This window comes from Spermophilus citellus, assembly GCF_964194105.1.
Source record: "Spermophilus citellus genome assembly, chromosome: 9".
Lineage (NCBI taxonomy): Eukaryota > Metazoa > Chordata > Mammalia > Rodentia > Sciuridae > Spermophilus > Spermophilus citellus.
This window is the reverse complement of record NC_138191.1, coordinates 73,468,957-73,495,440: the sequence shown is the minus strand read 5'-3', so window position 1 is coordinate 73,495,440 and position 26,484 is coordinate 73,468,957. Positions and strand designations below refer to the sequence as shown.

The following is a 26,484-nucleotide window of genomic DNA, read 5'->3' as shown; positions in this document are numbered from 1 at the left end:
TAATTTCTTTCGTCTGTCTAATTGCTCTGGCCAGTGTTTCGAGGACTATGTTGAACAGAAGTGGTGAGAGAGGGCATCCCTGTCTTGTACCAGATCTTAGAGGGAATGCCTTCAATTTTTCTCCATTCAGGATGATGCTGGCCTGTGGCTTATCATAGATTGCTTTAACAATGTTGAGGTATGATCCTGTTATCCCTAATTTTTCTAGAGTTTTGAACATAAAGGGATGCTGTACTTTGTCGAATGCCTTTTCTGCATCTATCGAGATGATCATATGGTTCTTATTTTTAAGTCTATTGATGTGGTGAATAACATTTATTGATTTCCATATATTGAACCAGCCTTGCATCCCAGGGATGAATCCTACTTGATCATGGTGTATAATTTTTTTGATATGTTTTTGAATCCGATTCGCCAGAATTTTATTGAGGATTTTTGCATCTAGGTTCATTAGAGATATTGGTCTGTAGTTTTCTTTCTTTGAAGTGTCTTTGTCTGGTTTAGGAATCAGGGTGATGTTGGCCTCGTAGAATGTATTTGGAAGTTCTCCCTCTTTTTCTATTTCCTTAAATAACTTGAAAAGTATTGGTGTTAGTTCCTCTTTAAAGGTTTTGTAAAACTCTGCTGTATACCCGTCCGGTCCTGGGCTTTTCTTAGTTGGTAGTCTTTTGATGGTTTCTTCTATTTCCTCTATTGTTATTGGTCTGTTTAGGTTGTCTATATCTTCCTGACTCAATCTGGGCAGATCATATGACTTAAGAAATTTATCGATGCCTTCACTATCTTCTATTTTATTGGAGTATAAGGATTCAAAGTAATTTCTAATTATCTTCTGTATTTCTGAAGTGTCTGTTGTGATATTGCCTTTTTCATCCCGTATGCTAGTAATTTGGGTTCTCTCTCTTCTTCTCTTCGTTAGCATGGCTAAGGGTCTGTCGATTTTATTTATTTTTTCAAAGAACCAACTTTTGGTTTTGTCAATTTTTTCAATTGTTTCTTTTGTTTCAATTTCATTAATTTCAGCTCTGATTTTAATTATTTCTTGCCTTCTACTTCTTTTGCTGTTATTTTGCTCTTCTTTTTCTAGGATTTTGAGATGAAGTATGAGATCATTTATTTGTTGGTTTTTTCTTTTTTTAAGGAATGAACTCCAAGCAATGAATTTTCCTCTTAAAACTGCTTTCAATGTGTCCCATAGATTCCGATATGTTGTGTCAGTGTTTTCATTTATCTCTAAGAATTTTTTAATTTCCTCCTTGATGTCTTCTATGACCCATTGGTCATTCAGTAACCTATTGTTCATTCTCCACGTGGTGCATGATTTTTCCTTCCTTCTTTTATCGTTGATTTTCAGTTTCATTCCATTATGATCAGATAGGATGCATGGTATTATTTCTACTCCTTTATATTGTCTAAGAGTTGCCCTGTGACATAATATATGATCTATTTTTGTGAAGGATCCATGTGCTGCTGAGAAAAATGTGTAACTACTTGATGTTGGGTGGTATATTCTATATATGTCAATTAAGTCTAGGTTGTTAATTGTGTTGTTGAGTTCTATAGTTTCCTTATTTAACTTTTGTTTGGAAGATCTGTCCAGTGGTGAGAGAGGTGTGTTGAAGTCTCCCATGATTATTGTATGGTGGTCTATTAGACTCTTGTACTTGAGAAGAGTTTGCTTGATGAACGTAGGTGCACCATTGTTTGGGGCATATATATTTATGATTTTTATGTCTTGTTGGTGTATGGTTCCCTTGAGCAGTATGCAGTGTCCCTCTTTATCCCTTTTGATTAATTTTGGCTTGAAATCTATTTTGTTTGAGATGAGTATGGACACTCCTGCTTGTTTCCGCAGTCCATATGAGTGGAATGATTTTTCCCAGCCTTTCACCTTCAGTCTATGTATATCTTTTCCTATCAAATGCGTCTCCTGTAGGCAACATATTGTTGGATCTTGTTTTGTGATCCATTCGACTAGCCTGTGTCTCTTAATTGGTGAGTTTAAGCCATTAACATTTAGGGTTATTATTGAGATTAGGTTTGTTCCTCCAGTCATATTTGTTTATTTATGTTACTAAACCTGATTAGTTTTCCTCTTTGGTTACTTTCCCCCCATTACTGTCCGACCTCCCACTGTTGGTTTTCAATGTTATTTTCAGTTTCCTCTTCCTGTAATGTTTTGCCAAGGATTTTTTGAAGAGATGGTTTTCTAGCTGCGAATTCTTTTAACTTTTGTTTATCGTGAAAGGTTTTAATTTCATCTTCCATCCTGAAGCTTAATTTTGCCGGATACACGATTCTTGGTTGGAGCCCATTTTCTTTCAGTGTTTGAAATATGTTATTCCAGGATCTTCTAGCTTTCAGAGTCTGTGTTGAGAGATCAGCTGTTATCCTGATTGGTTTGCCCCTAAATGTAATCTGCTTTCTTTCTCTTGTAGCTTTTAAAATTCTCTCCTTATTCTGTATGTTGGGCATCTTCATTATAATGTGTCTAGGTGTGGATCTCTTATGATTTTGCACTGTTGGCATCCTGTAGGCTTCTAGGATATGGGATTCTGTTTCATTCTTCAAGTCTGGGAAGTTTTCTCATATTATTTCATTGAATAGATTGTTCATTCCTCTGGTTTGGAGCTCTGTGCCCTCCTGTATCCCAATGACTCTTAAGTTTGGCCTTTTAATGTTATCCCATATCTCTTGGATGTTCTGCTCATGGTTTCTTAGCAGTCTTGCTGAGCTGTCTATGTTCTTCTCAAGTTGAAATACTTTGTCTACATTGTCTGATGTTCTATCTTCTAAGTGATCTATTCTGCTGGTAGTATTGTCAATTGAGGTTTTAAGTTGGTTTATTGCTTCCTGCATTTCTAGGATTTCTATTTGTTTGTTCTTTATTACTTCTAGCTCCCTGTGAAATTGATCTTTTACTTCCTGGATTTGTTTCTGTAGTTCCTTGTCAATGTGATCTTTCATTGTCTGATTTTGCTGTCTCATGTCTTCCTTGAGAGTCCAGATCATCTGAAGCATGTATATCCTGAACTCTTTATCTGACATTCCATCTGTTGCAGCTATTACCTCTTCTAGAGTTGAGCTGAACTGCATTGCTTGTGGTCCTTTCTTTCCTTGTCTTTTCATGTTGCTTGCGTTTCTTTCTGCTTCGTGAAACTGTTGTGTTTTTGAAATTTTTCCCCCTGTTTATTTTTGTTGCTCTTGTATATTTGGGTTATCTCTCTTGTAGGGCGGGTAGTGGCTGTGATCCTCCTCTAATCAGGGTGATCTATATACTACGCTGGTTGGTCGTAGGTCTGCCCGCCCTGCGGGCACGGGTGGCTGCTCTACTCTGCCCCACTCCAATTGCGGTGACGTTCCTACCACGTCCTCGGATCGTTGGTCCTGATCCGGACGTGGGGAGCAGCTCTTCTCCACCCCTACTCCAATTGATGTGACGTGTCTACCACGCTGGTCGGCCTCCAAGCCTGTTCCGCCGGTGGGTCTCAGATCTGCCCACCCTGCGGGCCTGGGCGGCAGTTCTGCTCAACCCCCACTCCCAGTGGGGGTAACTAACTGCCTCTCCAACGGGTCTCTGGGCTCCTTCTGGATGCTGGCGGCGGCTCTGTTCAACCCCCACTCCAACCAGTGTGACGTGACTGCCTCGATGCTACTCGTCCACTACACTGGCCGGCTGCCGAGCCTGTCCTGCCAGTGGGACGCAGGACTGCCTACCTTGCAGGGTCAGACGGCAGCTCTTCACGGCCTCTACTCCAAGTGGGTTGACTTGGCTACCCTGCCGTCGGGTCGCTGGTCCTGTTCCAGGCGTGGGCGGCTACTCTCCTCGGCCCCAGCTGCAGTTGGGGTGTCGCGATACCACACCGGCGGGACCCTTAGCCTGCTCTGGGCACAGGAGGCAGCTCCACTCTGCCCTCCAGGCCCCCGCAGTACCCAGCAGGACCCGGACCAAGAAGCAGTCCCTGTAGGATCCCCAACCCTGAGCCAGAGCCGCTTCGGGAGCCAGGAGCCGGTCTCTCCGATCCCCGCCACTTTCTGCTAGGAGCAGGCTCCTCAGGGCAACCGCCGCGGGTTCCCCAAACCCAGGCCAGAGCCGCCCCGGGAGCCCAAGCCTGGCCGCACCAGACTCTCCCTGCTAGGTGCCCAAGCCTGGCCGCACCAAACTCTCCCTGCTCGGTGTACGCTCCCCTTGGAGCAGAGTCTAAGACGCAATTCCCGCGGGCTCTCCAGCTCCGGGTCAAAACTGTTCCAGGAGACAGAGACCCGCTGCCCCTCGTGGCAAGTTTCACTTGTGGCTGGCCTCAGCTCGCGGTCCCCGCAGGCTCCGCGGCCCTGGGCTCAAGCAGCCATGAGAGCCAGAACCCAGCCTCTCCGATCCCTGCCACACTCTGCTCGGAGCAGGGTCCACAGAGGTACCCCAGCCTCAGGCCCAGGCGGCCCCCGCCCGGGCCTGGCAGCTCCAACCTCTCCCAGCTCAGTGTACGCTCAGACAGGGGCAGGGTCAAAGACACAGTCGCCGCGGGTTCCAAGAAGGATCTCCCGCCCTGGGCCAAAGCAACCCGGGGAACTAGAATCTGGCCGCTCAAAGCCCGGCGCCCGCCTTGCCAGGGGTGAGGCCTGAAGAGTATTCTCCTCAGAGTTTCCAATCCCGAGCCTGAGCGATCTGTCTGCGCAACGCAGGCAAATACCAGCCTGGAATCACCTGTTCTGTAGTTGAATGAGCTGAGATCAGTAGAAAGCAGGGATGATTGCGTCAGCTCTCCATGATGGTGGCTGCAGTTCTCCTGCGTGTTCCGACCGGTGTCGGGAAACGAACTGGACCGATTCTCTCCTGTATTTCAAAGCTGGAATTCAGCACTCGGCGCGGCTAGTGTGCCACTGGCAGGAGCCTGCAGAATCCGCTTCGCTGTAATCCCTCTCTGGTAACTCGCGGCTAATTAACTCGGGCGCGTCCCAGACTCCATCCACGGGGCGGTCCGCCGACCAAGTACTGCTTCGCTCCCTTCGGAGAAATCGCCCGCTACCAAGCCCCTGCAGCCGAATCCCGCGCGCTGGAATTTTGACCTCTAGATTCTGGAGCACTTCAATTTCACTGGGGATTCCCACCAAGGTAGCCTTCAGCCATTTCACCTCGTGTTTCCGCCACACCGTGGCGCAGCGTACTGGTGTGCTGTACTCCCTTGGCCGCCATCTTCCGGTCTCGATTTTATCATTTTTTAATGCAGAGTAATATTCCATTGTGTATAAATGCCACATTTTTTTTTTATCCATTCGTCTATTGAAGGGCTTCTAGGTTGCTTCCACAGTCTTGCTATTGTGAATTGTACTGCTATCAACATCGATGTAGCAGTGTCCCTGTAGCATGCTCTTTTTAGGACTTCAGGAAATAGTACGAGAAGGGCAATAGCTGGGTCAAATAGTGGTTCCATTCCCAACTTTCCAAGAAATCTCCATACTGCTTTCCAAATTGGTCGCACCAATTTGCAGTCCCACCAACAATGTACAAGTGTACCCTTTTCCCCACATCCTCGCCAGCACTTGTTGTTGTTTGACTTCATAATGGCTGCCAATCTTACTGGAGTGAGATGATATCTTAGGGTGGTTTTGATTTGCATTTCTCTGACTGCTAGCGATGGTGAGCATTTTTTCATGTACTTGTTGATTGATTGTAGTCCTCCTCTGAGAAGTGTCTGTTTAGGTCCTTGGCCCAGTTGTTGATTGGGTTATTTGTTATATTATTGTCTAATTTTTTGAGTTCTTTATATACTCTGGATATTAGGGCTCTATCTGAAGTGTGAGGAGTAAAGATTTGTTCCCATGATGTAGGCTCCTATTTACCACTCTTATTGTTTCTTTTGCTGAGAAAAAACTTTTTAGTTTGAGCAAGTCCCATTGGTTGATTCTACATATTAATTCTTGTGCTATGGGTGTCCTATTGAGGAATTTGGAGCCCGACCCCACAGTGTGTAGGTCGTAGCCAACTTTTTCTTCTGTCAGATGCCTTGTCTCTGGTTTGATATCAAGCTCCTTGATCAATTTTGAGTTACTTTTGTGCATGGCGAGAGAAAGGGATTCAGTTTCATTTTGTTGCATATGGATTTCCAGTTTTCCCAGCACCATTTGTTGAAGATGCTATCCTTCCTCCATTGCATGCTTTTAGCCCCTTTATCAAATATAAGAAAGTTGTAGTTTTGTGGGTTGGTTTCTGTGTCCTCTGTTCTGTACCATTGGTACACCCGCCTGTTTTGGTACCAATACCATGCTGTTTTTGTTACTATTGCTCTGTAGTATAGTTTGAAGTCTGGTATCGCTATACCACCTGATTCACACTTCCTGCTTAGCATTGTTTTTGCTATTCTGGGTCTTTTATTTTTCCATATGAATTTCATGATTGCTTTCTCTATTTCTACAAGAAATGCCATTGGGATTTTGATTGGCATTGCATTAAACCTATAGAGAACTTTTGGTAATATCGCCATTTTGATGATGTTAGTTCTGCCTATCCATGAACAGGGTATATTTTTCCATCTTCTAAGATCTTCTTCTACTTCTCTCTTTAGGGTTCTGTAGTTTTCATTGTATAAGTCTTTTACCTCTTTTGTTAGGTTGATTCCCAAGTATTTTATTATTTTTGAGGATATTGTGAATGGAGTGGATGTCCTCATTTCCATTTCAGAGGGTTTGTCGCTGATATACAGGAATGCCTTTGATTTATGCGTGTTGATTTTATATCCTGCCACTTTGGTGAATTCATTTATTAGTTCTAATAGTTTCTTTGTAGACCCTTTTCGGTCTGCTAGGTATAGAATCATGTCATCTGCAAATAGTGATAGTTTAAGTTCTTCTTTTCCTATTTTTATGCCTTTAATTTCTTTCGTCTGTCTAATTGCTCTGGCCAGTGTTTCGAGAACTATGTTGAACAGAAGTGGTGAGAGAGGGCATCCCTGTCTTGTTCCAGATTTTAGAGGAAATGCCTTCAATTTTTCTCCATTCAGAATGATGCTAGCCTGAGGCTTAGCATAGATGGCATTTACAATGTCGAGGTAAGTTCCTGTTATCCCTAGTTTTTCTAATGTTTTGAACAAAAAGGGATGTTGTACTTTGTCGAATGCTTTTTCCGCATCTATCGAAATGATCATATGGTTCTTATTTTTAAGTCTATTGATGTGGTGGATAACATTTATTGATTTCCGTATATTGAACCATCCTTGCATCCCAGGGATGAATCCTACTTGATCATGGTGTACAATTTTTTTGATATGATTTTGTATCCGATTCCCCAGAATTATATTCAGGGTTTTTGCGTCTAGGTTCATTAGAGATATAGGTCTGTAGTTTTCTTTCTTTGAAGTATCTTTGTCTGGTTTAGGAATCAGTGTGATGTTGGCCTCGTAGAATGAATTTGGAAGTTCTCCCTCTTTTTCTATTTCCTGAAATAGCTTGAAAAGTATTGGTATTAGTTCCTCTTTAAAGGTTTTGTAAAACTCTGCTGTATACCCATCCGGTCCTGGGCTTTTCTTAGTTGGTAATCTTTTGATGGTTTCTTCTATTTAATCAATTGATATTGGTCTGTTTAGGTTGTCTATATCCTCCTGTCTCAATCTGGGCAGATCATATGATTTAAGAAATTTATCGATGCCTTCACTATCTTGTATTTTATTGGAGTATAAGGATTCAAAATAATTTCTGATTATCTTCTGTATTTCTGAAGTGTCTGTTGTGATATTGCCTTTTTCATCCTGTATGCTAGTAATTTGAGTTCTCTCTCTTCTTCTCTTCATTAGCATGGCTAAGGGTCTGTCGATCTTATTTATTTTTTCAAAGAACCAACTTTTAGTTTATCAATTTTTTCAATTGTTTCTTTTGTTTCGATTTCATTAATTTCAGCTCTGATTTTAATTATTTCTTGACTTCTACTACTTTTCCTGTTATTTTGCTCTTCTTTTTCTAGGATTTTGAGATGAAGTATGAGATCATTTATTTGTTGGTTTTTTCTTTTTTTAAGGAATGAACTCCATGCAATGAATTTTCCTCTTAGAACTGCTTTCAATGTGTCCCATAGATTCCGATATGTTGTTTCTGTGTTTTCATTTATCTCTAAGAATTTTTTAATTTCCTCCTTAATGTCTTCTATAACCCATTGATCATTCAGTAACCTATTGTTCATTCTCCAAGTGATGCATGATTTTTCCTTCCTTCTTTTATCGTTGATTTTCAGTTTCATTCCATTATGGTCAGATAAGATGCATGGTATTATCTCTACTCTTTTATATTGTCTAAGAGTTGCCCTGTGACATAATATATGATCTATTTTTGAGAAGGATCCATGTGCTGCTGAGAAAAGAGTGTATCTGCTTGATGTTGGGTGGTATATTCTATATATGTCAATTAAGTCTAGGTTGTTAATTGTGTTATTGAGTTCTATAGTTTCCTTATTCAACTTTTGTTTGGAAGATCTGTCCAGTGGTGAGAGAGGTGTGTTGAAGTCTCCCATGATTATTGTATGGTGGTCTATTAGACTCTTGAACTTGAGAAGAGTTTGTTTGATGAACATAGCTGCACCATTGTTTGGGGCATATATATTTATGATTGTTATGTCTTGTTGGTGTATGGTTCCCTTGAGCAGTATGTAGTGTCCCTCTTTATCCCTTTTGATTAACTTTGGCTTGAAATCTATTTTATTTGATATGAGTATGGACACTCCTGCTTGTTTCCAAAGTCCATATGAGTGATATGATTTTTCCCAACCATTCACCTTCAGTCTATGTATGTCTTTTCCTATCAAATGCGTCTCCTGTAGGCAGCATATTGTTGGGTCATGTTTTGTGATCCATTCTACTAGCCTGTGTCTCTTAATTGGTGAGTTTAAGCCATTAACATTTAGGGTTATTATTGAGATATGGGTTATCCTTCCAGCCATATTTGTTTATTTATGTTACTGAATATGGTTTGTTTTCCTCTTTGATTATTTTCCCCCCTTTACTGCCCTACCTCCCACTGTTGGTTTTCATTGTTATTTTCCATTTCCTCTTCCTGTAATGTTTTGCTGAGGATTTTTTGGAGAGATGGTTTTCTAGCTGCAAATTCTTTTAACTTTTGTTTATCATGGAAGGTTTTAATTTCATCTTCCATCTTGAAGCTTAATTTTGCTGGATACACAATTCTTGGCTGGAACCCATTTTCTTTCAGTGTTTGAAATATGTTATTCCAGGATCTTCTAGCTTTCAAAGTCTGTGTTGAGAGATCAGCTGTTATCCTGATTGGTTTACCCCTAAATGTGATCTGCTTCCTTTCTCTTGTAGCTTTTAAAATTCTCTCCTTATTCTGTATGTTGGGCATCTTCATTATAATGTGTCTAGGTGTGGATCTCTTATGATTATGCACATTCGGTGTCCTGTAGGCTTCTAGGATTTGGGATTCTGTCTCGTTCTTCAAGTCTGGGAAGTTTTCTCGAATTATTTCATTGTATAGATTGCTCATTCCTTTGGTTTGGGGCTCTGTGCCTTCCTATATCCCAATGACTCTTAAGATTGGTCTTTTAATGTTATCCCATATTTCTTGGATGTTCTGCTCATGGTTTCTTAACTGTCTTGCTGTGCTGTCTATGTTCTTTTCAAGTTGAAATACTTTGTCTTCATTGTCTGATGTTCTATCTTCTAAGTGTTCTACTCTCTGGTAGTATTCTCAATTGAGTTTTTAAGTTGGTTTATTGATTCCTGCCTTTCTAGGATTTCTGTTTGTTTGTTTTTTGTAACCTCTATCTCCCTGTATAGTTGATCTTTTGCTTCCTGGATTTGTTTATGTATTTCATTGTTGAAGAGATCTTTCATTGTCTGATTTTGCTGTCTAATGTCTTCCTTGAGACTCCAGATCATCTGAAGCATGTATCTCCTGAATTCTTTATCTTACATTCCATCTGCTGCAGATATTACCTCTTCTAACGTTGAGTTGACCTGCATGGCTTGTGGTCCTTTCTTTCCTTGTCTCTTCATACTGTTCGCGTTTCTTTCTGCTTACTGAGACTGTTGTGTTGTTGAATTTTCCCCCTATATATTTGTATTACTCTTGTATAGTTGCAAAGTGTCCCGTGCAGGCGCGGGCAGGGGCTCTGCTCCTTCTCCAATTGGGGCACTGTGCCTACCACATCGGCAGGCCGCTGGGCCTGTTCTGCTGGTTGGTAGTAGGTGCGCCTATCTTGCAGGCGCGTGGGGCGGCTCTGCCACTCCCAGGTTGCTGGGCCTGACCTGCTGGTGGGTTGCAGGTCCAGCTACCTTGGAGGCGCGGGGGGAGGGCGCACACCTATTTGTATTTAGACAGTTACTCGAAATGGAGGACCTAATGCTTGGGATGAAAGTTGGGGGGAAGGGGAAGTTAGGTGCTCTTGAAAAGAAAGAAGGAGAGGGAGATAGATAGCATAGAGGAGAATGGAAAGAGCAGTAAAACTTGGAAGGGGAGAGAGAGAGGGAAAAGGGAGAGAAAAAATTAAAATGAAATAGGAAATAAAATTAGGTCTTAGAGATCCATTTTCTTCTCTTCCCGTAGGCAAAGCTGTGCCCTCCGGGCTGAGTTTTGCCCTCAATGTGTCAACAGCAATCCTTGTAAGGCGGTTCCTGGGAGTCTCTCAATCCTGTTGGTCCAGAGCTGTTTCACTTCTATGGCCCCTCCTCCCCTTCCTCCTGCCAGCCAGCCAGGTCCTGCTCACCGGAGGCAGTTCCCCAAGGATTTGGTTACACTTTCAGCCCCACCGAGTGCTCTATTTCCCTAACTACTGAGCACTCTCGCTGTCATTCATCTAAGCCCCAGTGCTGTGGAGCTGTGGTCTGGGAGTCAATTGTTTAATTTTTCCGGACCCCTTTGGTGGGCACACCTTCGGAGTCTGGCAGCTAAGACCATTGGTATCGCTGCTGGTGGTAATAGGAGTTGGGGGTCGAGGATCCCCTCTACTTCCCTCAGCCCCTACAGTCACAACCACACTGCTGGCAGTAGGAGGAGTTGGGGGTCTGGAGTGTCCTCTGTTTCCATCCGCCCCTACCGTCATACCCTCTCAGTTCGCGGTTGGGGGAGTTGGGGGTGGGGAGTCTTCTCTGCTTCCCTCTGCCCCTACAGTCACGCCCTCGTCACTGGCAGTAGGGGGAGTTGGGGGTCGAGAGTCCTTTGGCCCTTAGGGTCACGCCCACGGAGAGATTTTGAAGTTTCCCGGTTGTTTGTATCTGATGTGGGTGGGAGTCACACACCTGCTAAAGTAGATTCTGCTGGGAAGGAATCTCTTTGGCCGAACTTTGGTGACTTCCCCTCTCTGCTATGGCGGGCCCCTGGCTCCTTGCCGGAGTGTCCGAAGGGAGGGGTGGAACTGGCTTGTCTCTGGTCTGACACAATCTCTGGTTTTAGTTCCCAGTTCGCTATTTTGTAAAGGGTTGGTTAGATTCCCTTCACGCTGTCTGGGGGGGGAGCCGTTCGCCGGGTGGGCGGGGCTGTTAGTAGAGCTGGGAGGGCAGGGGACACTTCTCGCTGGGCTGGGCCGCCGGGGGCTGCCTGTAGAGCCGGGCAGCTGCGGCCGCGTGGCTAAGATCCGGGCGGGCGTGGTGGCCATTCGCAGAGCGAGAGCAGGGCCTCCCCGGGACGGCGGTATGGCGGCTGCCGTCTGCGGGTTCGGGCGGGCCGCGCGGCTCTGGGCCGCCGGCCACTTGCAGAAGCTGCTGGTGGCTGCGGGACTGGACTCTGCGCCCGCGTGGCCGGCCAAGATCCACTTGTCTGGGACAAACTGACACTTCTAATAAACCTACCAATTCCTGGCAGGTCCCCTCTTAACGGAATTTTGCTAGAAGTTCCTCAGTAGGTAGACTGCCGCTGTTCCAATGGGTCTTTCTGATCCCGTTAATGTGGAGACATTGGAATCGCTGCTTCCTCGCCGGCGGCCATGTTGGATCCCTGTCTGTGCCATCCTTTAAGGATACTGAAAAAGTGAGTACTCTTCCTTGTAGCAAATATCATTAGTTTATTTACAAGGATGTAAAATTATAAGTATATTTTTAAGGAAATTGGTCTAGGTCATTTGTCTTTTTTCTTTCCCTGAGAGTACTCCCTAGCACAATAAGTGAAGGCATCATAATTTAGATGCTCTAACTCTCTCTCTGCATAGTGAGTCATCCCTTTTCATTCTTACAAAGTACATTATGATGAAACCATATGTGGTTCACACATATGCATATTTTTAAAGAGTGCAAGAATAAAATTATAAGGTTATAGCATATGCTTATGTTCAGCTTCAGTGGATACTAACAAAATATTTTAATGTAGTTGTACCTATTTCTGTTATGACAAATATTATATGAGAGTTTCTATCTACTTTAAATCTTCTTCAATGCTTTGTATTAACAATTTTAAAACATGTACTATTCTGATATGTGCATGGTGGCACAACATTTAGTGAATTTGGCTTTCTTTAGAGTACATTAGTAACTTATTTCACATTTAAGAATAATTAATCATCATATTAATAAGTATCTCTGATGAACCTAGATGCAAAAATCCTCAATAAAATTCTGGTGAATAGGATATAAAGGCACATCAAAAAAATCGTGCACCATGATCAAGTAGGATTCATCCCTGGGATGCAAGGATGGTTCAATATATGGAAATCAATAAATGTTATTCATCACATCAATGGACTTAAAGATAAGAACCATATGATCATCTCGATTGACGCAGAAAAAGCATTTGACAAAGAACAGCATCCCTTTATGTTCAAAACATTAGAAAAACTAGGGATAACAGGAACTTACCTCGACATTGTAAAAGCCATCTATGCTAAGCCTCAGGCTAGCATCATTCTGAATGGAGAAAAATTGAAGGCATTCCCTCTAAAATCTGGAACAAGACAGGGATGCCCCCTATCACCACTTCTATTCAATATAGTTCTCGAAACACTGGCCAGAGCAATTAGACAGATGAAAGAAATTAAAGGCATAAAAATAGGAAAAGAAGAACTTAAATTATCACTATTTGCGGATGACATGATTCTATACCTAGAAGACCCAAAAGGGTCTACAAAAAAACTACTAGAACTAATAAATGAATTCAGCAAAGTGGCAGGATATAAAATCAACACGCATAAATCAAAGGCATTTCTGTATATCAGCGACAAAACTTCTGAAACGGAAATGAGGAAAAACACTCCATTCACAATATCCTCAAAAAAAAAAAAATAAAATACTTGGGAATCAACCTAACAAAAGAGGTGAAAGACCTATACAATGAAAACTACAGAACCCTAAAGAGAGAAATAGAAGAAGATCTTAGAAGATGGAAAAATATACCTTGTTCATGGATAGGCAGAACTAACATCACCATAATGGCCATATTACCAAAAGTTCTATATAGGTTTAATGCAATGCCAATCAAAATCCCAATGGCATTTCTTGTAGAAATAGATAAAGCAATCATGAAATTCATATGGAAAAATAAAAGACCCAGAATAGCAAAAAAAATTCTAAGCAGGAAGTGTGAATCAGGTGGTATAGCGATACCAGATTTCAAAATATATTACAGAGCAATAGTAATAAAAACAGCATGGTACTGGTACCAGAACAGGCGGGTGGACCAATGGTACAGAATAGAGGACAAAGAGACTAATCCAGAAAGCTACAACTATCTTATATTTGATAAAGGAGCTAAAAACATGCAATGGAGAAAGGATAGCATCTTCAACAAATGGTGTTGGGAAAACTGGAAATCCATATGCAACAAAATGATACTGAATCCCCTCCTCTCGCCATGCACAAAAGTCAACTCAAAGTGGATCAAGGAGCTTAATATCAAATCAGAGACTCTGCGTCTGATAGAAGAAAAAGTTGGCTCCAATCTACATATTGTGGGGTCGGGCTCCAAATTCCTTAATAGGACACCCATAGCACAAGAGTTAATAAGAAGAATCAACAAATGGGACTTTCTTAAACTCAAAAGTTTTTTCTCAGCAAGAGAAACAATAAGAGAGGTAAATAGGGAGCCTACATCATGGGAACAAATTTTTACTCCTCACACTTCAGATAGAGACCTAATATCCAGAGTATACAAAGAACTCAAAAAATTAGACAATAAGAAAACAAATAACCCAATCAACAAATGGGCCAAGGACCTGAACAGACACTTCTCAGAGGAGGACATACAATCAATCAACAAGTACATGAAAAAATGCTCACCATCTCTAGCAGTCAGAGAAATGCAAATCAAAACCACCCTAAGATACCACCTCACCCCAGTAAGATTGGCAGCCATGATGAAGTCAAACAACAATGAGTGCTGGCGAGGATGTGGGGAAAAGGGTACTCTTGTACACTGCTGGTGGGACTGCAAACGGGTGCGGCCAATTTGGAAAGCAGTATGGAGATTCCTGGGAAAGCTGGGAATGGAACCACCATTTGACCCAGCTATTGCCCTACACGGACTATTTCCTGAAGACCTTAAAAGAGCACACTACAAGGATACTGCCACATCGATGTTCATAGCAGCACAATTCACAGTTGCTAGACTGTGGAATCAACCCAGATGCCCTTCAATAGATTAATGGATTAAAAAAAAGGCATTTATACACCATGGAGTATTATGCAGCACTAAAAAATGACAAAATCACGGAATTTGCAGGGAAATGGATGGCACTAGAGCAGATTATGCTTAGTGAAGCTAGCCAATCCCTAAAAAACAAATACCAAATGTCTTCTTTGATATAATGAGAGCAACTAAGAACAGAACAGGGAGGAAGAGTAGGAAGAAAAGATTAACATTAAACAGAGACATGAGGCGGGAGGGAAAGGGAGAAAAAAAGGGAAATTGCATGGAAATGGAGGGAGACCCTCATTGTTATACAAAATTACATATAAGAGGTTATGAGGGGAATGGGATAACAAACATGGAGGGAAAATAATTACAGTAGATGGGGTAGAGAGAGAAGATGGGAGGGGAGGGGAGGGAGGATAGTAGAGGATAGGAAAGGTAGCAGAATACAACAGTCACTAATATGGCAATATCTAAAAATGTGATGTGTAACCGATGTGATTCTGCAATCTGTATTTGGGGTAAAAATGGGAGTTCATAACCCACTTGATTCTAATGTATGAAATATGATATGTCAAGAGCTTTGTAATGTTGTGAACAACCAATAAAAAATATTAATAAGTATCCTTTGTCTAGTTTTAAAATTTATCTTTATTAATTATTCATTTTTATATTCCAAAGATTGGTTCACTTATTGTTTCTGTTCCTATATTCTATTTTCACAACTTTTCTTCTTTCTTATCATTAATAAAATGTGCTTTCATCACAAAGTTGACATAAGGTGTTTGTACTGTGAACTGGTATGTATTTATAATTTTGGTTTTTACATTTCTTTTTGGTTATCATATTTATTTAAGAAAATGCTTTGTAAAATACCAAGAAGTTGCTTTTCTGTTTGTCAATAGTTGTTGTTTTCTAGTTTTTATAGTCATTGAATGAAATCTATGAATTCTACCCTTGATAATTTAATGAAGTTTACTCTGTTACTTTACATGTGGCCATATAAACACGGTTTTCACATTCTATTCTTTTTCTATAGTTTAAAAAGGATTGCCAGTATCTCTAAACCTAATCCTTCTGGTTTTAAATCCACAACAAAACAATGTCCCTTTCCCAGAAGCAAAAACCTGTGGGTCTGAAACTCATGGGTCTGAATGAAGTCCTAGGCACACCTCGACCACTCACTGTTCTTTGATTGACACATCACTTGCCCTATCTTTTATTCTGCTGGGGGGATATGATATGAAGTTCCTAGAGCTCCAATTGTTGATAGCAGGTTTTGAAGAAAGTCTGATTCCCCCTTGCCGTTTGAATGTCTCTGTACATTATCATCTCAGACCTGTTGGATTTTTGTCAGGGAAAATACCTTGGAGCATTCCCAGTCTTTCCCCTGCATCTACCTTCCCCTAGCTCTAGCTTCAGAATGCACCCCCACCCCTAAGGCCCATGTTAGAATGAATGGCCCACTGTTGATAAGCAGTTGGGTGAAGAAAGATCTGAGGACAATAGTCTTCCAGTGCCCATCTTGCCCCTAGCTCTCTTCTTTGCAAACAAGATGATATTAACGAGATTTGCCAGCATTTCCTCAGCCTGATTTTTACTGTACTGCACTATCCTCATGGCAAGGTTATTTGTGCATTTGTCCCTAGTGAATTCATTCATATTTATTCAGACAATCAATCATTTAACAATTCATAATCTACATTATTTTTTCTTTCCTTTAGATTTATTGGACAAAAGAAAGGGAGAAGGAGTCACTGTGTAAGTTAATATTTTTAACAGTATACTATTCTCTTCATGATTTTTGACTTATTTTATGATAGATTCTATCAATAAAAAATGGCAACACAAATTATCACAGATAATTTGCAGATTGTCTAGAATAAATTAAAAGTATGATTGTGAAATAAGAACAAGAACAACACTGGGTAGAGAGAATAAATTCTAATGTTATTATATACTTTAAAAATTATTTGATGGAATGTCTGTGTTTTTGCTTACTTTGGAGAACTATTGTGAAAGAAGTGGTTGGTTTTAGCTAGAGAAAATCTATTAATGATGTACAAAGACATATTAGAAATCCTTAACTTCTATAAACTTCAAATGTAATATAATATGTTTTTGGAAGATTTTTTTTTGATTTATTTATCTTCATGTTTAACAGCTGATATTTATTTCTAAAAATGTATGGTTTTTTAGCTTGAGTCTGAAAAGTTTTATGTCTGACTTTAGTTTCAAGTGTTATTTTTGCTTTTCCTTCTTTTACAGTAGAATTTAAAAGAGGTCATTTACATGTCTTTGTGCAAGAAGAAAAACTGCTAATAATAAGACAAATTATACATAGGAAAAGAAATAAATTCTAGGAAAATTTATGGTAAATTCCTGTGATCTAATCTCAGTCATTGTAAAAAAAAAATTGTGTTTAAATAGGCTCAAGAGGACCTTGCTGTTTGCCATGAGTACCTATAAGCCATATAAAGACATGGTTCACCAAATAAGAATTCTGCTGCTGGGTCCAACTGGAGCTGGGAAATCTAGCTTTATCAACTCAGTGGAATCTATTTTTCGAGGCCATGTGACAAATCAGGTGCTGGTGGGATGTGATGCAACTGGGATTTCTAAGAAGGTTGGTATATTTTAGGCTACCCAACCTTTTCTTCTTTTTTCAAGGTAATTATTTTTGAAAATGCTTTTGCTGATTAGCTTCATCCCATGTAGATTTTACCACAGTTTACAACAACAACAACAAAAAAAACGTACATTTGAGGTTTGTTTATTCCCTTTTTTAGTACAGGACATATCCCATTAAGGATGGGAATGATGGCCAATGCCTGCCCTTTATTCTGTGTGACTCACTGGGGCTGAGTGAGAAGGAAGGCCTGTGTGAGGAAGACATAGTCTCCATCTTGAAAGGCCATGTTCCTGACAGATATCAGGTAAGATTAAGCTAATCATTAAGAAATTATAATTGATTTGTAAAATGTGCATTTTTGCCTGTTATCCATGACATCAGAGCCTGATTTAACTTAGTGCATCAGCACTCCTCTTTTTAAAATATACTTGTTGAAATTTCTGTGTTCATTTTTGGTGGTGAATTTCACAAAGAATAAAAATATTTCAAGGACTTTCTGTCATGGCTTCATAACAGCCATAAATTCTGTTCAACTTCCCATAAGGTAATTTTTCTTTCGTAACAGAAGTCTGAAGGTAGGTAGACTGGAGCCAGTGTAGAAGCTTGTAAGTTAAGTAATTTCAGAAATCCTTCTGACACTTTGAGCATCTCAGCTCCGGGTGCTGAGGATTGAATGGTTGTGTCCTCCACCACCCCAAAGTTCATATGTTAAATGAACTTTTTTACCAAATAGTCATGGTTTGAAGGTGGGGCTTTAGGAGGGAATCTCTTTTGCTTTCAAGGATAGAAATAGCTGTCTGTGAACCAGAAGAGGAACCTTAATAGTCACCAAATCTTCTGGTACCTCACTCTTAGATTTCACCATCTCCAGAATTGTGAGAAATAAATATTTGTTGTCAAAGCCACCGTCATCTGTTCATTTATTCTCTGGTTTGTTTTATTGATATATTTTTCTATTCCTTTAAGATATCATTTTAATTTTCCATATTAATTTTTTAATTACCATAGCAGCCAATTATTTCTCAATTAATCACTTGATAAGTCACATTTATTATTTATTTATGACTTGTTTTCCTTGACAATTTATCATATATCCTTTTTGAAGCAAGCTTTCTTGTGTTATGTTTGGTTGTGCTTGATTTGTTATTTTGATTGAAATTTTATTAACATTTTCATGTTGAAAGTTTATTCATATCTTTACATATCCAGTGTTTCTATTCAGAAGCAGAGACTTAATTTTCTGTTCATGTAAATTTATTTCATTTTTTAAAATAGGGTTCACCTGTAGATACTGTTTCAGTTTGCTTTTTTAAAAAGTATACAAATAAATACATAGGGGCATATATCTTTCCTTAAACATAGCCAAAGACCCTTATCACATCTAACATGTTCACTTGTTCCTCATCAAATACTGCTCAATATTCGAATCTCTAATAGTCTTATAAAAGTATCAGACATGTAAGACTTTTTCTGAAAAATAAATCAAATATATTCCATCCCTTTTAGCCTATATATCCTGTCTTTATATGTTTTATTTTTTCTTAAAATGTGTTTTAAGATATCCGGTTGGATGTTCTGTAGACTTCTATGCACTCTGTACTCTACTTTTTGTATCCTTCTGTGTGGTTTACACGGTCCTCTGTTTTCTGTAGATCCTGACCATTGGTAGTTGAATATGGACATGTATTCTGAATCAGATTCTACTTCATAGATGGTGTTGTTTTCTTTCATGAGGACATAAATGTTTTGGGTTTTCTTGCTTCTCTAGTGTTGTTATTTACTCATGTTCAATTTCTATATCCATTTACTAATAAGGACGTAAGAATGGTGATATTCTACTTTTATCATTCCTCATCCTTTCACACATGAAGGAAAAAGTTCCCCTCATCTACATATTTTGTGGTTATACAAAAGAAAAGTTTGAAATATGCTTGAATTTTTGTCCACTTTATGAACTTTTGAAATAACAAGTTGTTTCTTTAGTATTCAAGAAATCTACTTTCCCTGCACCTTCAAATAATTTCCTTCCCTCTTTCTACAAGTAATCCTGAAAAGTTTACAGTTTACTTCTTTAATATATAAGAAAATTCATATAGATTTGTGCTTCTCCTTTTCTTAGAGAAGTGGTTAGAACACTGTATTTTATGGATATATCAGATTTTTAGTGCTACAAATAGTCCTTGGCGAACAGCCTTGTCTTCTCTCTACATAGTTTTGCATTTTGCTACTTTATCTGTAGGACAGATCCCAGCAGAGCAATTGCTAGTTTAAGAGTAAAGACATCCATTATATCTTAAAGCATTTCCCTTCCCACTCTCTGACTGATGATACTACCTTTCTGTGAATTCTTTTCCATCTGTCTTTCCCCACATTACTTCTGTTATATATAATACTTTTTCTAGACTAACTCTGCCTTTTTCTAGCCCTCATGTTGTGTGTCCCTTGCTCACAAAAGCCTTATCTGACTAGGTAAAAGGGCAGCCACCTACATACATAATGACGATTTTCTCTACCAAATTGTTACCCTTGTAATATTAGAGATTTGTCTCTTTTGTTCACTGTTTTGTTCACTTGTACAGTGACTGGTACATAGCATATGCTCATAAATATTTGTTGATTCATACATTGTTTTCTTTCTTCCTTACAGTTTAATTCGATGGAACCCATCACTTCAAGGCATCATAACTATATTCATTCCCCATCACTGCAGGACAGAATCCACTGTGTGGCATTTGTGTTTGATGCCAACTCTGTTGACCAACTCTCTGGTGAGATGGTGGCAAAGATCAAGAGAATACGAAGGGAGATGATAAAGTATGGTGAGTCTCAATCCACTTTGCTACTAAGGGTAATTGACTAGACTTTATTGGAGAATGTTTTGGGGGTAGGGTAGGATGAAGGACTTAGGTAATCGCAAATTTGAATCTCTCCTGATTCACTGGCATGACCTTTTTTTTTTTTTTTTTTTTTTTAGAATGAGAGGAGAGAGAGAGAGAGAATTTTTTTTTTTAGTGAGAGAGGAGAGAGAGAGAGAGAGAGAGAGAGAGAGAGAGAGAGAGAGAGAGAATTTTTAATATTTATTTTTTAGTTCTTGGCGGACACAACATCTTTGTTGGTATGTGGTGCTGAGGATCGAACCCGGGCTGCACGCAGCATGCCAGGCGAGCGCGCTACCACTTGAGCCACATCCCCAGCCCTGGCATGACCTTTCTATGCCTCAGCTTTTTAATCAATAAAATCAGTACATTTGGGTCCTCCTTCTTTGCTCTTTGCCAGTCATGTGTTCAACTCTTCCTTCACGTCAGGCCATGGAGTTTATTTTATTTTTTAATATTTTAGTTGTAGACGGACACAATATCTTTATTTTGATTATTAATTTTTTTATGTGGTGCTGAGTATCGAACCCAGTGCCTTACACATGCCAGGCAAGTGCTCTATCACTGAGCCACAACCCCAGCTCCCAGGCCATGGAGTTTTTAACACTACTTTGTCCTTAGTGGAACTGTCATGGTGCCCATCCTATTCAGGGGATCTTCCTCTACAGTTGATCCTATGTTAGTGTGGGTGCTGGGGTCAGTGGCTGGACAGGAGTTACCTAATTGTGTCTGCGTTACTAAAGAAATCTCTCTTATGAAATATACGGAGATACCTATGGCCATAATGGCTAGCTTTACCTTGACCTCAGTGCGCCCTGTCAAGAGTTAGTCCCATTAATCCTTCTTTCTTGATATATTTCCCCAATTAGCTCTCCAGTGAGCTCCTTTTGCTTCTGTTTGCTTATTATCAAGGTCTGTGCATCTGATGTTTTTCCTACAAGTTATCTGCTACAAGTTATTTACACATCTGCCTTGGAAGGAATTTATAGAAACTTGAGAAGTAACTTAAAGGGTCTGGGATGTGGCTCAGTAGTAGAGTGATTTCCTAAAGTGTGAGGCCCTGAGTTTGATCCCCAGAACCTGACAAAAAAAAAGCAATTTAAAGAAGACCCATGGCCTTGCTATTCACCTCACTGTTCATTACTAACTGTACTTAGCAGCAAGAAAAACACAAAGAAGCAGAAAAGTAATCTGTTTTATAGGCAGAGGCAGCAGAAAGGCTTTGGAGAAAGAAAAAAGGATCAGGGAGTTAAAATGCCCCATGCTTGACTTTTCTTGGCTTTATGTGTTTTGAGTGGGAATGAGTCAGTTTTTCACAAATTTGATCAAATTAGAAAAAGGAAATGATGGATTTACCTGCTCACTGAAATTTAAAATCTTGCAATGGTGGTGTATAGAGAGGTGCTTGCTAAAAACTTTTTATTTGTGAAGTTCTGATGCATTCTGTCTCCTTGATGTCTCTTTTCCCCAACATCTTCATTAGAGCCCTTTGGTCTTTTCTCTATAATATGAATTAGTAATATTGTAGCATAAATTTTACTTACCTTTCCCAAGATGTAGTTTTATTTTTATCTTCATTTCTCACCATGGAATGCAATGAAGGGGACTTCCCATGTCAGAGAAATTCCAGATACTGTGAATAATCCAGGAGAACTTTTTTTGAGGGGTGGATTGTGGGGGAACTTCCCAAATCTAAAATTGTTCCCTGGGAAACCTATGGCCTGTTTGACAGTTAATTAACTTTAAAATACTGATGCTGTGTGTGATGATAAAAACAATATGTATCTGTTTGACATAGGTGTGGTACATCTGGCTTTGCTCACTCATGTGGATAGCATGGATCTGATTACAGTAGGTGACTTCCCAGACATCTATAGCTGTGTGCCTGTGAAACTCAAGGTAATGAATTATGCTTCATGTAAACATATTTTTTGGATATGTCACTATGATAACATTACATTTGTATAAATAACAAAATAGACATATACTGAATTTAAGAAGAATTAAAATAATTTCTTAGATAATTAGGACTCATTCTCAATTTTTTAAAAATTAAATGTACACAAAGACATGTGTGTTTATATCTATCTCTATATCTGACTATATAATCTTTACAATGATACTGATTAATAATTCCATTCATTGTAATTTAATTCAATTAAGTCTATTATTGATTTACCTTAAGATCAAGCTGGTATGATAGTCTGTAATTAGATTCCAGATAATTACAACAGTTTCCCTGCTCTAAAAAGTTTACCATTTCTTAGGTGGGTGAGAGGGTGGGGAAGTGGGATAAGAAAAAATTGACGAAACAATATGATATGATTAAGTATGATAGGTAACATGACATGACTAAAAACAAAGTGCCTTCGAAGTTTAGAGGAGGAAAATGTCACGTGGGAAGATTTCACTAATGAAGAGGCACTGGGAAATGGCTGTCAAGGAGAATTATTGTAGGGAATGAAGAGACAAATGGGGGAAAGTCAATATCTTAAGGGAGGAGAAAGCAGCCTGCCTGGAGGCATGGAGTTGCTCAATTTAGTGAAGGACTGGGTCTTTGCAGAGGGAGATAAAATGAGAAAGGAATATTTGCATGAGATAATATTGCTTAATTTTTGCATTGTGGGGAATCATAGCAATTTTTTTAAAGGGTGGCAATATGTTCAAAGCTAAGCTTCATAGAAACTAATCTGTTTGCCACTGTGGGCAGAATACATTAGAGTCAAAGGGATGTGGCAGTGGGGACACCAGTTGCAAAAAGTAATAATAGTTAATATTTATTAAGTACTAAATATGTGATAGTTTTTCTCATTCAGTGCTAATAACAATCCTATGAAATGTATCCTGTCATTACTACATTGTATAGATGAGGAAGAAAAAGGCACACAGAACACAGCATTTCCAATGTTTATTGACAGTGCTAAGAAATGACAGAGCCATACTGTGAACCCAGGCAGTTCGGCTCCAGAGACAAACTAGTCTAAGTCAGAATTAAGCATTAGTCTAGTCAACTCTACTTATTCTGAGAATAATTTGTGAAGAGAAACAGGAAAATCATGGACTCTAGTGTATGTGGAAAATACTTCAATTTCATAGAAGTTTCTCTAATAGAAACTATACTTTTTGTTTCTAATTTATAATGAATCTGTTACATGTATTTTAAATGAAAATTATCAGTGATATTAGAACCTGACAAAATGAAGTTCTTCCAGAAACTACTTTATGGGGTCAGATGTTCAATTTTTTAACAATAGTAAAATTATTGCTAAGCTCCTACTTTTTGTTATTATTTTCATAATTTACACTGCCATATCTGTTTAACTGTGTCAAGATCCCTGTGTTTTAATTTCTGTATGACAGCTAGAGACAGTCCAAAGAAAACTTGGATTTGCTCTTTCTGACATCTTGGTGGTCAGCAATTATGTCTCTGAGTGGGAGCTGAACCCTGTGAAGGATATTCTGATCCTCTCTGCACTGAGACAGATGCTGTGGGCTGCAGATGATTTCTTAGAAGATTTGCCTCTTGAATAAACAGGTAGATGCTTTTGGTGGCATAGAAGTTTGAAAGTATCTACTTGGCTACTTCCTTCCTTCCTGGATCTATTGTATACCTTGCAGTTCTCTGTCTCCTTGTGAGTCTTGCCCTGTGATTAGATTTGCCCTTTAACCCACTAGCTGGTTGCACTGTCCTGCCTCCCCTTTTTACCTCCTTCAATATATTCTGGAGAATTCATACTAATTCTCTTCCTCCCTGTCTTGTTTTAAGATAAAATTTCTGAAATGATCCATTTCTGTCATTCTCACGGTCTGAAAATCCCTTGTTTTATCCTTGGCTTCCTGTCTCAGAATATGTTTCTTTGCTTGGAAAATAGAATTAGATTGGGTAGTTTGACCTGTATGTTACCTGATGGCAGCAACTAATAGAGTCACTTCAAAAGACGTCCTTGACAATTGCTCCCACTATTGAAGGGAATCCAAGTAGTAAGAGACCTGAAACACTAATTAGGCTTGAGTAATGTCAGAGAGAGATTCCAGTAATAATGGATCCAGTGGTGGATATAATGGAAAGGGAATAGTAACTTAAGGGTGTCTTTGGGAAAATGTATCCATAAGCAAGATGCAGCTCTGCCTTTGAGGCAGGCGATAGAACCATCATAATTGCCAGTTTCTATTACCAAAAGTCAGAACCTATGGTTCTCATCCTACTAAAGCAACATAAACCATTCCTGGTTTCCTGAAGGGAATCCCTTAACTGAGAGAAATAATGCATGTTGGAAGCCTAATCTCTCTCACCCTGTTGATGGTAAAAAGTTGTTTGAAAAAGGCAAAGTTAAGTCCATGCAATGTGTAGAACTGAAGGCAGCATATCTAAGAATGCAGGAAATTTGGATTTTCATCGGGGGTAATGTCTGTATCTTTATGACTCATGCTGTGGTCATTATCTTTGCATTCACTGAAGATAGGATCCACATGATCATACAATTAAAATGCACTGTGAGTGGAATTACATCATGGAAGTTTACGGGATTCTGTGAAAGACTTCAAATGGAACATATCAGTGACCACCAGATAAAACGTGGTTGTTGTCTCATAAAGGTTAGAATCCAAAGGCTGATGATGCACTTGCCCATTCCTTGGATGCATCTCTTTGTGTACATAAACTGAAAAAGGACGCTCAAGTTATAAATAGTGGGTGGAACCATAGCAGACTCCTTTATGGAAACTGCTAAAATGGCAACAACACATCCAGCAGGCTAGCAGAAAGAAAATTTCTGAAAGTAGATTTGGGGTAAGATTCTCTGAAGGAAAAGGCCAGCAGGTAAAATATCTTGAACCTTTAGTGGTTACCTGAGTGACTTCCACTAAGTCCTGATTAGAATAAATGCATGTTAGATATTGACTTTACTTATGTTTTGCTTATAGCAATGGCTTAGAACACCATTAAAGATTTGGAACAACATAATGTGAACAAATTTGGTCTTCTATACTATACATCGTCATATCAGAATACACATATCCCAGTTGTATATGTACAAAAATGAGCTAAGAGACATAGCATCAAATATACTTAGAACTGGATTGGATCAGCACTGTATCTTATCAGGTGTAATCTGATTATTTGTCCCTTCCTTATGATCTTATACTTATGCATTGAGTACTGAAAATATGTACTTCTAGGTGTGTGTATACTGCATTTTTTCCAGGCCCTACTAATAAGGGAGGAACAATGGTTTGTAGGGCTAGTTGGATTATTGCACCCAAGACAGTATTGATCTTATACTTATGACTTGAATTTTTGGACTATTCTCCCTTATTTTCCTCTCTCTATAGGCAATATGGTCTGTGTTTATGGTCTCAGATTTGGCATTATGTGTGTTCTCTTACACCAACCTGCACATAGTATATGTTGTACTGTTACAATCAAAGATGAGACAGAGGTTTTGTTTTATTTTATTCTATATTTCATTTTATTTTATGTTATTTTAGTTCTTGGAAAATCAAATTATAATATTATATCCTCTCCAATTCTATCTTACTCTCAAACAATAGAGAAAGTCTCATACACTAACTTTGCTGGCCTGACTCTGCTATTTGGGCTCTTCATCTCCATGGTGTACATGCTTCTAAAGTCAGGTGTTTAGACTCTGGTTATCCAATGCCCCGCTTCCCTCCAGTTTCTTTTCACCATGTAATCCACTAGAAATATTTTGTTTCCTTTTTTTTCAGTGCCCAGAAGTGAATTATCAAGTATGCAAAGAAAAATATAAATATGTGAATCTTACACAAATTGAAAATTTTGCCACATCATGGAAGATTAAAACTGAGAAAGGAGAAAACAGGGAAGAGAGAAGTAGCTGAGAGTAAAAGGGTGGATTCTGTTTATTTCTAGGATTAATAGTATCTGCAAAATCATGGTCTCTGCTATAACTAGGAACAGCAAAATTTTATCATTAATTGTGAAAGATAGTCATAATTTTTCTTGGATTTATATTGTAATCTATGAGAAATAAAATATCCTTTATATAATCTAGATCTAACTTGAGTATGTGTGACTTTTTTTGGAAAAAAGTTTATTTTAATAAGATTTGTCAGCATCTTCTAATCTTTACCTTGTCTTAATTTTGCCTCATTTTATTTATCTATCTATTTATTTATTTGCAGTGCTGAGTATCAAAACTGGTCTTATGTTATCTCATTTATTATGTATTTAATTTTATTCTCTTTGGGTCCCCACTTAATATATACAACTTAATGTTGTATATTTTACCTTAAAATTGTTTCTTGTTTAATATCTGAACCTCTTTTCCAGGATGTGTGATTAATATAATGAGGGTTACACAACATTAATAATGACAGGGACTATAGTTTGATCACTCTTTATGGCTACTTTAGTTACAAGTGAAAAACTTCAACCTGAAGCATATG

At 39.1% G+C, this 26,484-nt stretch overlaps 1 protein-coding gene across 1 annotated transcript in view; it reads left to right on the top strand.

The window, feature by feature from the left end:
* The window catches only part of IFI44 (interferon induced protein 44), a 32,491-nt gene extending 6,402 nt beyond the window's left edge, over positions 1 to 26,089 (top strand). Inside the window, exons 3-9 of the mRNA XM_081305365.1 lie at positions 16,275 to 16,311; positions 16,981 to 17,176; positions 17,340 to 17,486; positions 19,830 to 20,001; positions 21,857 to 21,957; positions 23,419 to 23,593; positions 25,786 to 26,089. Of these exons, the coding sequence (XP_081161491.1) occupies positions 16,275 to 16,311; positions 16,981 to 17,176; positions 17,340 to 17,486; positions 19,830 to 20,001; positions 21,857 to 21,957; positions 23,419 to 23,589 (824 nt within the window). The 3' untranslated portion in view covers positions 23,590 to 23,593; positions 25,786 to 26,089. The remainder of the gene's footprint in view (positions 1 to 16,274; positions 16,312 to 16,980; positions 17,177 to 17,339; positions 17,487 to 19,829; positions 20,002 to 21,856; positions 21,958 to 23,418; positions 23,594 to 25,785) is intronic.
* Positions 26,090 to 26,484: the final 395 nt, after the last annotated feature.